Source organism: Abramis brama (assembly GCF_963993115.1).
Source record: "Abramis brama genome assembly, chromosome: 8".
Lineage (NCBI taxonomy): Eukaryota > Metazoa > Chordata > Actinopteri > Cypriniformes > Leuciscidae > Abramis > Abramis brama.
In genome coordinates, this window is record NC_139970.1 from 16,224,496 (window position 1) to 16,242,029 (window position 17,534).

Below are 17,534 nucleotides of genomic sequence, written 5' to 3' on the forward strand. Positions count from 1 at the left end.
AGTGACATTTTATAGTGATTTGCTAATTTGTCCATAGTCGTGCAATAGGTATTCTGGATGTAAAAGGGGTGGGGGTGGGGATGGGGGGTTGGTGGTGTTTTATTTAAAGGGCTATTTAAGTAGTCAACAAAGAAACATAAAGTACCTGACTTAAACCTTTGGGGAAAAAATCAAATTGTGGGGTTTTAAATTGCTGGGGTCAAATTGACCCCAGTGGGTAAAAGATGTTGGTAGATTTGAGGGTAACAGGAGGGTTAACCCATCCAAGCGCGCGCGCGCACGCACGCAGGTTTTTTTTTTTTTTGCTGTGGTGCCCAAGGAGCGATTGGGGGTTAGGTGCCTTGCTCAAGGGCACCTCAGTTGTGGGTAATGAGAGTGGAAGAGAACACTATTCATTCAATCCTGCCGCATTTCCTGCCAGTATTGAGATTCAAACCCACAACCTTTGGATTACAAGTCCAACTCTCTTACCATTAGGCCACAACTAATTTGAGAATTATCAAAATTCAGTTCTTTTTCAAATACCCACATAAAAATATTCTTCCTGTAACTAATCAAACTGATTCAATTCACCTCATCATAAAATGGTCATAACTGTGTCTTTGTCAGTCAGAGTTGTAAGAAGTAGCTTTTAATGCATTCAGACAAAAATACAGTGCTGCTTTATTGAGCCTGATCTGCTTAAAAAGCAGTTAAATCTACTTCAATTTAAATGTTCAAATAAACCACAACTGTCCAGTATGCTTCAATAATATCAATTTTAAAATGAAAATAAATCCTGCCTGAGCACAGAAGACAATTTTGCGAGTATTTTTTATTTGAATCATTTAACAAATATAATACAATTGTAATCTACACTACATAATTATTTGAACAAGCCATCACAGCAAGGTTGATTTTATATATATATTTAAACAGTGTACATACATTATATATAGACGACTTTATATCATAGTGTATCTATGTCGGTTTGCAGACAAGGAGAAGATAAATGTATCTAATTGCAGCGTTTATTTAAAGAAGATATTCCAGAAGGAAAATGAAAAATACAACCCAAAGGGAAAGTAAAACGCAAGCACAATCAGACACTGCACTGAGGAAGATTATATATGCACACAAAAGGAAAATGAGAAACGAAACAAGACACAGGTGAAGATAATCATAAGTAAAGGAAAATATTTGCAGGAAGAAAACACAGAAAAAGTGTGAATGCAAATGTGCGTTTTCTTTCAGCCCGTACTCGGTCAATATTTTCGTATCGGTCTGATCAACAGACCTGTCGCACCCACAAATTGGACTGATTCATGCCGAATATTCATGTTGATATGAACAGGCCTTTATTCTGACAAGTTGTTTCAGTGACAGAAGTTGTATTAATTCAATGAAGTAGTAGAAAGTATAATTCGCCCGGAAGTGGTACATCATCTGGGTACTTTTTGCCTAGGGTGCATCTCAATCAGCTATGATAAATACTTTGCTTGTTACATACAGCCATAAATAAATGATAAATGTTAGCTAGATTATGTTCATTACCTGTCGAGCAATGTATGTTTATGCTGAAATAAACTAATAAACTAATGGTTTGTATTTTTAAAAACGTCTATCACGTCATTATTGTGAGTTGGCTCATGTGATTTATGTTTCATGCTTCAGAACTTCTATTAAGGGAACATGGTGAACATCGATGCTCCCTGGTTTTCACGGTGCATTGTTGGACTTATAGGGAGCGAACGTTTCAGTTCAGGGATTGTCGACTCTCTGATCAGTGCTCAGACTTCTAAACCAGAGAGCTGATTGAGGGCACTCTTTTATGAGTGCTGTGAATTCGGACATACTTCTTTTGTCACATACTGTTTTCTGTCTACTATATAGGGAAGTATGTGATTTCAGATGCAGCCAATTATTAACGGATTCAGGTGTGTTTGATTGGGGTTGAAGCTGAACTCTGCAGGTCAGTAGCTCTCCAGGAGCAGGGCTTGCGACCCCTACTCTAGAATCTATTCTGCTCTCTTAAAAACATGGCCCACTATATTAATATGAAGGAATTCTCCTTAGTTATTTTTCAAAGGTGTTTTACCTTGATTTTGAATTACACATTGGATTGTCTTATGTTATAAGGCCAATTCACACTGCACAGACAAACGCCAACAAACAAGTTGGCCATTGGATTTAATTTTATGAAAAATAACTGTCATGTCCACACTGCCCCAACAGACACCAACAAACTGTTTGAACTTGTACAGATTGGTAAAAATAAACCCGACCAACACCAACAGACGTAACACGCTGATCCGACAAAACCCAACAAACAAGTTTGATAACGTTTGTCTGTGCAATGTGAATTGTCCTTTAGGGTTAACTTAACAGAAAATGTCATGGCAGAAAATTACCAGTACCTTTCACAGTTTCACTGATGAGCCATAACAAACATAAAACCCAGGATAGAGAGGCTGAGTGAATGTGGTCTGAACTGTGTGGATGAGGCTCAGTTTGTCAGAGACATTGTAGAAGGACAGAGTTCCTGCACTGTGATCCACATACACACCTATTCTAGAGGAGCGGCACACCACAGGGAGATGAGTCTGTTTGTTATTGTGTATGAATGAGCAACTGGAGTCAATGCAGTACAAACTCCAGGAATGATCATTATGTCCAAACAAACACTTTTTATCCCCTCCTTTCCTGCTGATGCTCTTATATGACACTGATACATACACACCATAAGACCCACTCCACTCAACCTCCCAGTAACAGCGTCCACACACACTATCTCTACACAACACCTGAGAATTTTGTTCATCAAATCTGTCTGGATGTTCAGGATACGGCTGCTCTGTGAAAGCGTAAGTAATCATCCTTTGTCTGTGTTCCTCAGACAGACTGAGGAATTTATTCATTGTGTTTAGATCCAGAGAGAGTTGATGGTAATCTGATGGAGATAAAACGCATCAGAATCAGAATTCATCAGGGCCTTTGATCAGTGAATCAGCAGTGAGTTCAGTACAGCTTACCAGCTATCCTGTGCAAATCATCATTTGCATTAAAGGGTTATTTCACTCAAAAATGAAAATTATCCCATAATTTACTCACCCTCAATCCATCCTATAGGTGTACAGTATGACTTTCTTCATTCAGCTAAACACAATCAGAGTTATATTAAAAAATATCATTGCTATATACTGTATCCAGTGTATATATATATATATATTTAAATATATATATATATATATATATTACTATTTATAATGTGGAGTGAATGGTATCAGAGTTTTTGAAGCGCCAAAACGCGCATTTAATAAATAAATTATAAAAAGCCAGTGATTATAGTTTATAAATATGAGTATTCTTACAAAAATGTATCACTTCGCTTCAGAAGCCCTTTATTAACCCCCTGGAGCCGTATGGATTACTTTTATTATGGATGGATGTGCTTTTTTGGGCTTCAAAATCTAGAATACCATTCACTCCCATTATAAAGCTTAGAAGAGCCAGGATTTTTTTATATATATAACTTGTGTTTGGCTGAAAGAAGAAAGTCATATACACCTAGGATGGCTTGAGGGTGAGTAACTTATGGGGAAAAAATTGGGTGAACTAACCCTTTAAGAACTATAAAACTGTTCTATCATTTTTCTTTTTTCACTTTCCAAACGTACAGCTTTGACAGGGAGTATATGAATACACTCAGTGAGGTTCTGTTCTTAGTGACTTACATTGCAGGAAGTAATTTCTGGGTCTGGGAAGAATGTTGGTGAATGTAACTGTGGAAGTCAATAGACATTATGAGTGTAATTCTCATGTAAAGAGAAAATAATCCCAGTATCCATTCTTAAGTCATTTCTAATATAATATTAGATGGATGATAATTTACCTCTGTCAGATATATTTTTGATCTCCTCTTTGCAGAAATTCTCAAGTTTGTCTCTCAGCTGACGAACAGATTCTCTTATGCCATCAAAAGCTGGAAAGGTGAAGGTGGGTACAGCTGTAGGTTCAGGAGATGCTGAGAGAGAATGGAAACTCTACAGAAAAAATAAATAAAAACTCTTCATCACTTCCACTCTTTATCACATTAATTAATTCAGAACTGTGCAGATCTTGTTGACTTGACTTGCTATCGGAATTATTGTAAATAATTTCCTAGTTAAAAATTGGACATAAATGCCCTGTCAAGTCGGATCATTTTGATACTTGGCAGGCCATACACTTTAAACATGGCGGAGGGGAGAACGATTGCTGCTGTGACAGGTAGGCTATACTTTATAGGCTACGTTTTTTTAAATGAGCTTTTACTTTATGTAAGTAGATGTAAATATTAGACAACTGTTTTACGATAGAAATGTTCAGCGACCAACAGTAATAGCAAACTAGTGATGCAAACCACTCAACTTCTTATGACATTTCGGCGTTTTGAAATGAAAATATGCGATCATGATTCACGTATTTCATAAATGAATGTGACGAGACAAGAAACGTTTGCTCTTTCAAAATATTAGACATAGCCTACAAATAAGAGTCAATGCGTGCACATTTTTAAATATTATTTGCAAATAGTTTAAATCATAACTACAATTAGACCTAGAACAAATTATTTAACATTCTTATATATTCCCTTAAATCCCTTTTAATCCTTTAATTATTTAATTGGGACAACAATATGCTTAAAACTGAGAAGTTTTTCCTTTTAATGACACCCTTTACAGATGACACCATTGTCAAAACGATCCCCATTCAAACGGATCTGCGAAATTGAATAAAAACCCTGTATTCTGCTGCCAGGCCATTAGATGGCAATGAAACACTATAGACTGAACACGTTATACGCATGTGCATGACACCATCGTCTTCAGAGATTCGCGTTTTTGTTGTTTACACGGAGACCGTTTTCAAAAACTAGTTAGTAGAATGTCTATGTGGACTATCGAAATAAAGTGTTACCATTCATAGTGCCAAGTTCATTGATTACACCATAGCATAAGGAATCAGAAGAAAAAGATGAATTTGAATTATTTTTTTGCCAAATGGTTCAAAAGTTATAATCATGAATGTTAGTGGAGCTTTGAACTGGCGGTGCTAGTAAATATATGTAACTATAATATTATATATTCTATAATATAAATATAACTGCAGTCTCTCTAGAATAAAGATGACCATCTGACTGATGGATTTATAATAACATAGGGCATCACCTGACAGTATTCCAGACAACATCATTTGAGTCAGCTACTCATTCTGCTCTCACGTCATAGCAGGATCTTGTTCATAAGTCAACTATCCTGTTTTTCTAGATCTCTATTACCTGGAGGAAATGGATGTGCTCTTGTGTGTGTGAAAGCTGCTCTAGCTCAGTGTCTCTCCTCCTCAGATCAGCAACCTCCTGCTGCAGTCGGTTCAAGAGTTCTTCAGCTCGACTCACTGTAGCCTTGGTCTGATCTCTGATCAGCTGTGTGACCTCAAAGCGACTTCTCTCAATGGAGCGGATCAGCTCAGTGAAGATCTTCTCACTGTTGTTCACTGCCGCATGTGCAGAGCGCTGTTAAAACACACATCACAATCAGCTCTTACAGCTGCCTCACACAGTCTGTGAGCCACAGTGAGCTCCAGCACTGGAGGAGAGTCTTCTTCTCACCTTATGAGACTTCACAGCATTTCTCAGCTTCTGAAGATATTTTTCTCTCTGCTGGATTCTCTGCTGTAACTTTCTTTGCATCTCCTTCAAGTGACTCTGATGAACAAATAACCAACAGTATAACTATATATCATAATATAATCATGTAAAAGTTGGTAAAACTGTATTTGTTAATGACAGTAGGTCAGCATGTGCATAGTGGTTAGGATATTTCAATGATTCTTTCGGCAGGTTACATCGTTATGTACAATGACAAGTGTATTTATGAATGAGTCATTGAATCATTCATTCATCCGATTATTTTAAAAACGAATTTCCCATATAAATAAATATTTTATTAATAAATTATATGAGAAAATGCTAAGTAGGTGCAGCATTTAGCCTAATGTAGAAAAATGCAAAGAGTCTATTTCTTGCCTCATTTTACGATAAAAATCCACATTCCAGTTGGAGGTTATTACAAACATTCGCTGGTGTTTTAAAGTGAGTTTTGAGCAAAAATATATAATATTAATGGCCGAATTATAGTATAAATTGCAATGTATAGCTTAATGTTAATTATAGCAATAATGCTGTTACCAGATGTCATTATGTTTTGTAATGAATTTAGTCAAAAGAATTCATATATATATATATATATATATACTTAAGGGGGTGGATTGGAATCCACTGCTGCTTCACTGTATATGTAATGAGGGATTATAATCAAGGTATTAATCGATATTTTTCCTTCTAAATATCAAATGAGTTGAATGACTTCTCTGGAGATATTACTTTCTTATAGAAGTTTTTTGAGATGACTCTCCTGTTTATAGTTAGAGCCTGGCCAAATCCAACCTTGAAAAAGCTGTGTTAGTGTGTGTGTGTTAGTGTTCTTGGTTACAGGTTAAGGAACCACTGGCATTATTGCAGATTGACTGACTTGTTCTGGACATGTTGGCACCCAGCAACCCAAATCTGCGACCTGGAAGGTCACGACGTGCCTAACTTCAGGGTCATAGTTTCAGCTGCATAATCGATGGAGATATGCTTCCGTCTATCTGTATATGTGTGGAAAATTATTATGTTTATCTATTTCTTAGCCAATTAGAAACTACAACCTGAAGGAAGGATGTAGCTTAGACCTTGGTGAAGGGTATAATTGCTGTGATCTTTGTAACTGTAAGCGAGGTGGCCTATGAACTCCTGTGTGAGTCTTGAAGCTGACTTCTGCTGATGAAACTGCAAACTATCTTCAGTAAAACTTTTCTTCACTTTATTATAATTCTGCTCCGGGTCATCTTTCAAACATCTGGTCCTTGGGTCCTAAACTGTTACCCGCTTACAATATATATATATATATATATATATATATATATATATATATATATATATTCAGGTTGGTTTGAAATATGTTGTTTTATGCCAGTAATTTTAGATATATCGCTTTCCCCCCATTGAAGTAGACAGGAGTCGGTCTTGTATGACTAAAATGCTGGAGGTGCTGCCAATATGGCTACAGAGTGAACTGACTTTTCAATAATGGACATTTTGAGAACGGACTTGTGTTTTCGTTAAGACTAGTCTTGCAAAGCTACCTTGAAAGAACAAATTTAGAATGACAGGTGGAAGTAGAGTGCATCTATGTGAGTTTTGTGATCTTCCTGATGTGCAATTGAGCGGTTTGTTCTGTTGTATAACAACATCATTTCATGATCAAGTGAGTTCTATGGATATATCACAATGGCTGTGATTAGCTTCATGATACTGCCGAATCACAGCTGTGCTGGTATACAACCATTACACACTCTTGCAAGTGTGATATTCACTTTAATATGAATCCAATATCAATGGGGTGGTGAGCCTATAGTAGTTAAGATATAGCATGGTACATTTATAGGTTCAAACCACAGATTTATAGCTTTCCTGAAATGAGATGAACATGATGCATATCTCATTATTTCATTAATTTTATGAAATATTTTACCTGTTTCTCTATCCTCAGAGTTGCAGCCGATATAGTGTCATGGTTTTTATGTTCATCCATCGTACATAGCACACAAATACACTTTTTATCAGTATTGCAGAAAACCTCCAGAAGCTTATCATGTTTATGGCAGACCATCTCCTGCAGTCGTCCAGTCGCATCCATCAAGTTGTGTCTCTTTCCTTTAAATAAATTCTCATGTTGTACAAGATGATTTTGACAGTAAGAGTTCAGACACACCACACAGGACTTGACGGCTTTGTATTTTCTTCCAGTACAGACGTCACACTGCACATCACCAGCTTCAGCGTAACAGTCAGCAGGAAGTTTAGTTTTGTTAAGTTTCGCCACCATTTCAGCCAGAATGGTGTTTTTACCTAAAACAGGTCTTGGACTGAAGGTTTGTCTGCACTGAGGGCAGCTGTAGACTCTCATCTGATCCTGCGGATTCCAGCAGCCTGTTATACAGCTCTTGCAATAACTGTGTCCACAGGGAATTGTCACTGGATCCTTCAGTAAATCCAAACACACTGGACAGATGAACTCATCCTGAAAGATTCTAGCTTCTGCCATTTTACTGAATGAATTGGGAGACGCAAACACACAGCAGCTCAAACACACTTCCCTGAAACGAGGACTTGAAATTGTTTCCTGGTTCTCAGTCAGTGACGTGTCTAAAGCAGGTTTGTCTGCGAGCCAAGTCACAGATAATAACAGATGTCAATCTCAGAAAGAAACTCAAAGGTCACACGTGAAATTAGGATACGCATGAGCTCAATAGTATCATCTGTATTTTCAATGCTGTGCTTTAGTTGTCAAAATACTAGTGATCTGTACCATTATTTTAAATAATGGTCTAGATCCCTAGTAGTTCCTGCAGAGTGAGTAGGTAAACACTTGAGTAATAGTTATGCATTTTATGTCTATATTCAGAGTAAAAAAGATGATTGATTTTTTTTATAGTAAATTGATAGTTATTAATGAGGCCAATCTCATTCGATTAACTAATAAGGATCTTATGGTGCGTTCCAGGCAACCTGTAACCCGTGTTTTTCCAACCTTATACCCGTGAAAGTGCACTGGAATGACAGTCAAACCCGTGACTTCCCACCCGTGAACTCGTACTAGATCGATGTACTCCCAGTTACGAGCTCTGACGTCACATAGCCCGCGAAACCATACAAAACAACAATGGCAGCCCCTACGGATGCAGTGTTTCTGCAAGGCGGTACACGGTGAGAATACACTTTAGGACAATATAACGTTGCAGTCAAATTAATAATAATATAATAATAATGATAATAATACACACACAATTATGTATTACAATGTTATGTGTCTGAAACAATAAGTATGTCGTGAAAGTGTATTGCCGCATGGAAATGTTAAGGTGACGTAAACTAGGTAGTTAGTAGTCAGGTAGTTTGGCGTGACTGGCCTGGAACGCTACAAAGTCGTGAGTCGTGGTTTGAAGTCGTGATTTACGTGCTCAAAAACCTGCCTGGAACGCAGCATTAGTCCTAAATTTGATATTACTTACTGATTAATTAAGCTTGTTTCCTTATTAGTAAATAGCAGTAGCTGAAGTGTTAAAGCAGGGCTATGCAGTTTCGGGAATTTCTTCACTGTATTCTCGCTTTTTGCTCACAGGTTTCTCTATAGAGCTCCCTCTACAGCTTCGGAATAGATATTTGACAACACTGTCGAAAAACTCGTTGGCGACTCTCAGATACCAGAGGCTATAGATCAACGACATCAAAGCAGATGGGACATTCTTTAAAACGTCTTCTTCATTCTGGTTCGAACAGCGTGAGGGAGCGCAATAATGACAGAATTTTACCCGTAAAGCAATTCGTTACATCGCGAGACCTGATATCACCGCTGAGGCCTGCCGGCCCAAAGTTGCAAGGGTGGTTTTTCGGCTCACAGGCGCTTGGGGGTTGCGAGACGACCACCATTCAACCAGTAAAAAGTCATATAACTATTCCAATGACTCCGAAGCTGTTCGGTTAAGGTAAAAAAGTTACTTAGTTCACCTTTAATGTAGTACTGCTCATTTGTCCTGCTGTCACGGGTGGTTGCAGGCAAACAGACGATGACGATGAATAAAGTTCCAACAAGTTTAATAACACAAATTATTCCACAAGACAAGCAAACAGGCAGTAGCAACACACACTATACATAGAAGACATCGGTCACAGAACTACTTCTTCTTCTTCTTCTTCTTTTGTTTAAATGGCGATCAGCATCCAACTATAAGGTGCATTATCGCCACCTAGGCCTACTATACTGGAGTGTGGGCGTGAGTCAACTACCTGCCAAATAGTAAAAAACAAAAAAACAAAAAACCTTCCTTAAATTCTGTTAATTAATCCAGTTCTTCTAATTCAGTTCTTCTAATCCAGTTCTTCTCAAGTAATTTATTAAACATTCATTATTATCACCATTAGGTATGTCTTTAATGTTACCTTCCACTGTAGGCTACCTTTCTTCTTCTTTTTCTTCCACCTACTAGACTGGAGAATGGACAGCAGCTTGACAGGAAGGAAGGATGAGGAAAAAAACAAACAAACAAAAAACTATATATTCATATTAAATTCTTTCACTTATCCCAATATTTTTTAAATAATTCATTAGGAGACTGGACATTTTCCAAGACATTGTTTTTCCCAGCAGATTTTCTAGTGTCATATTTTGTTTTCGACATTGTATTTCTAACGCCATTCTTTCTTCCTCATATCTTTTACAATCTAATAAAATGTGTTTTACTGTCTCTTGTGTGTTACAGTGGGTGCAAAGTCCAGTGGGGTGTTTTCCTATTCTATGTAATGTGAAATTTAAACCAGCATGACCTATTCTAAGTCGAGTAATTATCTTTTCTTCTTTTGGATTTCTGCCCTGCATAAAGCTTATGTCTACTTGTTTTTGTACATTATACAAATGTCGTCCAGTATCAGCTATATCCCAGTATTCTTGCAGTATTTTGTTTGTATGTCCCTTTATAATGGTTTTAATTTCTGCTCTACATAATGATACTTTTTCACGTTTTATTGATCCTTTAGCCAAAACATCTACAATCTCATTTCCTTCCACCCCTACATGGGCAGGAACCCAAAGGAGGGACACATATTGCCCTCTATCATACAGTATTAAAAGCAAGTGGAATATTTGATATATTATATCTTGTCTGCATGATGCTTTCCTTTCGATGTTCTGCTTGGTCCCCAGTCTTGCCCTGAAGGACACTTCATTTATTCCTAACTTTATCAATATGTTGACACCATGTCAACTTCTCATCAAAGAACACTCCAAAGAATCTTACAAACTTAACCTGTTCAAGATCTTGCCCATACAGTTTAAGTGGTACTGTTTTAGGACGTTTAGAAAACCATATAACATAATAAAAGTTTAATCCCCATTTATTTGTCCACTGTTCTACTTTCCTTCTTAAAAATGCTATATTCCGACCTCTAACCCAGAGTGCCCCATCATCCGCATAAAGTGACTTGCCTATGTTTCCTTCAACCTGATCAAATATGTCATTAATCATAATATTAAATAATATTGGACTACATACACTGCCTTGTGGGATACCATTTAACTAAAACAAGCCAATATACATTGGCGTGCAATCATCAGCTGTGTAACCTCGCAGCGTGGGTATATAATGAGCAGCTGGTGTGATTGTACTTCAGCTTTTTGCTTCGGAGCCAAGCACTTTGATGCTTTCTACTGAACAGAGTGACTTCTACAAGGCTTTTGGACCTCTCCACCTTCGGTGCGGGCGTGACAGCATAGCAGCGTGAGCGGTCTTCTCTCTTCTCTCTTTTCTCTCTTCTCTCTTTTTTTTTGTTTTTGTCAAATTGAGCAAAAAACAAAAAGCTGTTATCACAAGGTGTGTAAGGTGTGCCTGAGAGCACTCAACGGCCGTTTTCACGGCTGGTGAGACCAGCAAAAGAGAGACAGCGCACAGACAGGTGCACATTCCTGTCTGTGTTCACGGTGACCATTCCCCTACGTGCTTCAGCACCAGCGAGAGCAGTCCCTAAAAGAGCTTACACAGATAGAACGCATCTTTTTATCTGTGTGCTTCTGGATGTGGTCGTTACCTGGGATCACGGGATGGTCACAATCGCTGCCTTGTGTGTCTGGGCATTGAACACGCTGAGGCAGCTTTTGTGGATGAGTCATGTACCCATTGCGGGAAGATGACCATCGCGGAGCTGCGGTCGAGACTCTCGTTCCTGCAAAGGGGCGGAGTCCCCGTGCCTCTGCCTCGATCCAATCCCCCTCAGAGGGTTGCTTCGGGCAGTGACCAGTGGCCAGTTGAGCCACCATTGGAGAACGCCGGACCATCCTCGAGGTGTGTACCGGTTGTCTCCTTTGGTGTTCCCAGCGATGACCAGATGTCGATCGCTGCATCGGAGGGTGGGTCAGACTTCTCCGTGGACGATGACTAGGCGCCGCTACCTCCTTCAGGTGTGTCAGCGGTGCCCGAGATGGACCCGGAGATGATGGCCATGCTTTCCCGGGCCGCCAACAGGGTCGGGCTCATGTGGAACCCTCCACCGTGTCCCGAACCCTTGAGGTTGGATGATTGGTATCTTGGGGTGGTGCGCACTGGTTCTCAGCAACCCACCCCAGTGCCTTTCTTTCCGGAAGTGCATGAGGAGCTTATGGGGACGTGGACGGCACCTTTTACTGCCAGAAACCGTTCCGGTGGCTCCTCCTCCCTCACCACTCTTGATGGAGGGGCAGCTAAAGGATACATGCGTATCCCGCCAGTGGAGCAGGCCGTTGCTATGCAGCTGTGCCCTAACTTCACTTGGCGCGGAGAACCGTGTTTTCCTTCCCGGACCTGTAAGTACTCGTCGTATTTAACCGGCAAGGCTTACAAGGCCTGTGGGGAAGCTGCCTCTGCCGTGCACGCCATGGCGTTGCTGCAGGTCCATCAGGCCAAGGCACTGAAGGTCCTGCACAAGGGTGGTCACAATCCCCAAGTTCTCCAAGAACTTCGTACCGTGACGGACCTTACGCTTTGTGTGACGAAGGTGACCGCATGGTCAGTGAGTTGTGCAATGTCCACCTTGGTGGTCCAGGAACGCCATCTCTGGCTGTGTCTGGCCGACATGAGGGAGACCGACAAGCTCCGGTTCCTTTACTCCCCCGTGTCCCAGACCGGCCTCTTCGGCAACACAGTCGAGAACTTTGCCCAGCAGTTCTGTACAAAAGCAGACTGAGGCCATCAGACACATCCTGCCGTGGCGGCCAGCTGCTGCCTCCACCCCACCACCTGTGGCCCCTCAGTCTGCTCGTCACCGGGGGCGGGCTCCTGCGTCTGCCCCTGCTCCCGCGCCACAGCAGCAGCCTCAGCCGTGGAGTCAGTCAGCCGTGGAGTCAGTCGCAGACAGGTCGCCCCGCCCATCCAGGCCTCCGCCAAAAAGGGCCGCAAAGCCAGAAGCAAGCGGCCCTAGAACGGGCAACCCAGAGATGGAAGGGACTGCTCTCCAGAAGACGATGACCACATTGCTCCTTCCCCTGGAAGAGGGCCAGGTGTAAAATCTTCATTTCCCTTTTGTTTTTGTTCCCACATTTTCAATAAAAGAGCAGTTTCTTCCATCTCTGGGTCCGAAGAGGGCCCAGAGAGAAGTGGGGGGAGATAATCCTCACCACTCTCATCCGCCTCTTCTATCGCCAGCAGGCAGCAGTGTGCAGTTCGAGAACGCAACCAAGCCGCATCCTGCACCTCCTGCCTCATGGAACCAGGTAAGTGTTACACAGCACACTCAGACTCCGCTACGGGCCGCCTCCCAGAGAGAGCCTCCCGAGCCCAGTCCCTGTGTTCTACCTTGCTGCCCCAATCTGGGTACGCCTACGGTCCCTTTGGTCCGGCTTGCACGGTCTCTGCAAGCCTGGTTAGCGCTCCCCAGTCCATCTCCCTGGGTCATTCGGACCAACAGGCTCGGCTATGCGATTCAGTTAGCCCGGCATCTCCCCAAGTTTCGGGCCATCCACTCCACTATAGTGAGAGCAGCTGATGCCCATGTCTTGCGCGCGGAGATCACAGTCCTACTGGTGAGGGATTCGATAGAGCCGGTCCCTCCAGCCGATATGAGGTCAGGATACTACAGTCCCTACTTCATTGTATCCAAGAAAGGTGGTGGGTTATGACCGGTCTTGGACCTGCGAGTTTTGAATCGGAGCCTCCACAAGCTACCGTTCAAAATGCTCACGCAGAAACGCACTCGTACTACGTAATGGGGTGTGCATTGGCACTGCCCTCACAATTCGATTCGATTACGATTCACCAGGTAACGATTCGATACAATTCGATTCTACGATGCATTGCGATGCATCAAAATTCTACTGCACACAACAAGGCAAAATTTTCATCAGTCATGAGGCAATACAAGCAGTCAGATATTGAACAACAGATTTTATTGGCTGCTATGTGTGTATTATCACTCTCCTGTATCTTTGACATAAATGTCATTAAATAAAATAAAATTGAATGGTACAGGGTATTGGATATGGCATTTTCAAACCTGAAAAAGAAAACATAAATCACTGCTTTCAGTGCTTTGAATGAGAAATGTTTCTCTTCTCTCTGCTTGAGAACCATTTGAAATTAAATTTCAACTTTATTGTCCAACTCAAGGCCAGAAAATAAACAGTGTAGGGGTGTAACGGTTCACAAAATTCACGGTTCGGTTCAATACGATACACTTGTGTCACGGTTCGGTACGTTTTCGATACAGCAAAAAGAAAGAAATGCCAGAGAAATTTCCTTGATTTTTTTAAAAAATTCTTTTCTTATTAGAACTAACATCATAAAGTATGACATTTTTTTCTTTGAGCAATGATGGAGCTATAATTGACTCTTCTTAGGAGCATATAAAACAAAACAGCTCCTTGGAAAAAATTAAATGTAATATTTTGTGCTTATAAACAAATGTTTATTTTAGTTCAGATTAACATTTGAGGGCAGCAATGTTATTCATAATGTCGAAATAAATCCGACATAACGTTACTTGAAAGCATTATAGCCTACTATTCCTGCCAAACTTCCAAAGTTGCAGTTAGTGTTACTACAGTAAATCCATGGTGAATATTGCTGATCTGTGGACACCGGATAGTTCATTCATGTCACAATGTTTCTTCCTGGTTTCCACGTCAGCGCTGTTTGATCCGTTAATAATGGAGAAATGTGAATGTTTCTCACTAGATCTCGCAGCGATGTTATTACTTTAGTGGCTAGTTCAAATGCTTTCTTTACTGGATCTCTTAGCGCTGTGTAGTATAAGATCGGCTAGCGCTGCGTTGGTCCAAACTGATAAACAGTCCGTCACGAGTAGCTCAGTTTCGTTACGCTTACATTGCGTTTGCCATTTGATGTTGTGGTCGCGCCAGCGTCTACATTATGAGCGCGCTCGCGACGCGCTTACATTTAAAATAACCGTTCGGTTTGAAAATGCGTGCCTTGTACCGTTTAATTGTACTTTAATACGAATACGCGTACCGTTACACCCCTAAAACAGTGACATAATCGATTATGGCACTTTGCCGCATCGATGCTGAATCGTGCATGCCCCGCATTGCGATGCATCGCCGAATCGATTATTGTTGACACCACTACTACGTAATGCCTATCATTTGGTTCGCATAAGGAAGGGGGATGACTGGTAAACCACGTTTAACACCCCCAGGCATTTTGAATATTTGGTCATGCCTTTTGGGCTGTCCAACTCCCCAGCGGTTTTCCAGGCAGATATGGTTGATCAGTTCATTTATGTCTACCTGGATGACATATTGATTTTTTCGTCTTCTCTACAGGAACACGTTCAGCACGTTAGACGAGTGCTTCAGAGGTTGCTAGAGAATGGGCTTTTTGTCAAGGTGGAGAAATGCATTTTTAATGCACAGTCTGTTCCGTTCCTAGGTTACATTGTCTCATCTGAGGGAGTTCATATGGATCCTGACAAGGTTAAGGCTGTGGTAGATTGGCCAAGTCCAGATTCCCGTAAGGCTCTACAGAGGTTTCTGGGATTCGCCAATTTTTACAGGCGTTTCATTCGCAACTGCAGAAAAACTAGCCACGCCTCTGACCGCCTTGACCTCCCCCAGAACGACGTTCAGGTGGTCCGATACAGCCGAGGCTGAATTCGCCAAACTCAAGAACCGCTTTGTTTCGGCTCCCATCCTCATAGCCCCTGATCCTTCACGTCAGTTCGTGGTGGAGGTTGATGCGTCAGAGGTGGGGGTAGGTGCAGTGCTTTCCCAACGTTCTTCCACAAGATGCATCCTTGCACGTTTTTGTCCCATTGTTTATCACCTGCCGAACGTAACTATGACATTGGTAACAGAGAGTTGTTGGCAGTCAAGTTAGCATTGGAGGAGTGGCGTCATTGGTTAGAGGGGTCGGCGGTACCTTTTATCTTCTACGAAGCTCCAATAAACCGTTTTACTTGCATTTGCATCCGTCTCTGTATCATTACAGAAGGATGAGGAAAAAAACAAACAAAAAACTACATATTCATATTACATTCTTTCACTTATCCCAATATTTTTTAAATAATTAATTAGGAGACTATACATTTTCCAAGACATTGTTTTGCCCAGCAGATTTTCTAGTGTCATATTTTGTTTTCCACCTTGTATTTCTAATGCCATTCTTTCTTCCTCATATCTTTTACAATCTAATAAAATGTGTTTTACTGTCTCTTGTGTGTTACAGTGGGTGCAAAGTCCAGTGGGGTGTTTTCCTATTCTATGTAATGTGAAATTTAAACCAGCATGACCTATTCTAAGTCGAGTAATTATCTTTTCTTCTTTTGGATTTCTGCCCTGCCTAAAGCTTATGTCTACTTGTTTTTGTACATTATACAAATGGCGTCCAGTATCAGCTATATCCCAGTATTCTTGCCATATTTTGTTTGTATGTCCCTTTATAATGGTTTTGATTTCTGCTCTACATAATGGTACTTTTTCACGCTTTATTGATCCTTTAGCCAAAATATCTACAATCTCATTTCTTTCCACCCCTACATGGGCAGGAACCCAAAGGAAGGACACATATTGTCCTCTATCATACAGTATTAAAAGCAAGTGGAATATTTGATATATTATGTCTTGTCTGCATGATGCTTTCCTTTCGATGTTCTGCTTGCTCCCCTGGCTTCACGGCCGAGTCCCGAGATGGGCGAGGCATCACGGCACTCACCGGGTGACAATCACACCGGCATGCCGCCAGACCTTCAGTCCGTGGTCAGACCCCTCGTTCCTTTGGGCAGGAGTCCCCTTGGAATGCTGTGGTATTCACAGATGCCTCTGCCACCGGCTAGGGTGCCACGTACAACGGGCATGCAGTGTCAGGGGTGTGGACGGGCCCCCAACTGCATTGGCACATCAACTGCCTCATTGCTAGCAGTACGTCTCGCTCTGAGCCGCTTAAAGAGGCCGCTACAGGGCAGAGACGTGCTGGTCCGTACGGACAACACTGCGACCGTTGCGAACATCAGCCGTCAAGGTGGTCTAAGCTCCCGTCGAGTGTCGCAACTCGCCCACCATCTCCTCCTCTTGAGTCAGAAGCATCTGAGGTCGCTTTGAGCCATGTATGTCTCCGGTGTGCTCAACTGTGTGGCCGATGAGCTGTCAGGCGCTGTGCTCTCGGGAGAATGGCGACTCCACCCCCAGGCGGTTCAGCTGATTTGGAGAGAGTTCGGGGAGGCTCAGGTAGACCTGTTTGCCTCCTCAGAGACCTCCCACTGCCAGCTGTTTTACTCCCTGACCGAGGGAACACTCGGCACGGACGCACTGGCATACAGCTGGCCCTGGGGCGTCCGCAAATCTGCATTTCCCCCAGTGAGCCTACTTGCACAGACCCTGTGCAAAGTCAGGGAGGATGAGGAGCAGGTCCTTCTGGTGGCTCCCTATTGGCCC

The 17,534-nt window shown here is 41.6% G+C and overlaps 1 protein-coding gene across 1 annotated transcript; it reads right to left on the bottom strand.

Moving 5' to 3' along the window:
* Window positions 1-794: 794 nt before the first annotated feature.
* On the bottom strand, window positions 795-8,224 carry LOC311088670 (E3 ubiquitin/ISG15 ligase TRIM25-like). The gene is made up of 6 exons (XM_084122912.1): window positions 7,596-8,224; window positions 5,630-5,725; window positions 5,300-5,533; window positions 3,872-4,022; window positions 3,714-3,761; window positions 795-2,929 (listed from the first exon to the last, which is right to left on the bottom strand). Exons 1-6 carry the CDS (start codon window positions 8,166-8,168, stop codon window positions 2,400-2,402), a joined length of 1,632 nt encoding a protein of 543 aa, XP_083979038.1. The 5' UTR covers window positions 8,169-8,224; the 3' UTR covers window positions 795-2,399.
* Between the last annotated feature and the right edge of the window lie 9,310 nt (window positions 8,225-17,534).

Coding starts and splice junctions, on each gene's coding strand:
- LOC311088670 (XM_084122912.1), bottom strand. CDS start 8,168: ATGGCAGAAGCTAGAATCTTTCAGGATGAGTTCATCTGTCCAGTGTGT. Junction 4,023..5,299: donor AGCACATCCATTTCCTCCAG/GTAATAGAGATC, acceptor TTTTTTCTGTAG/AGTTTCCATTCTCTCTCAGC. Junction 3,762..3,871: donor CAAAAATATATCTGACAGAG/GTAAATTATCAT, acceptor TGACTTCCACAG/TTACATTCACCAACATTCTT.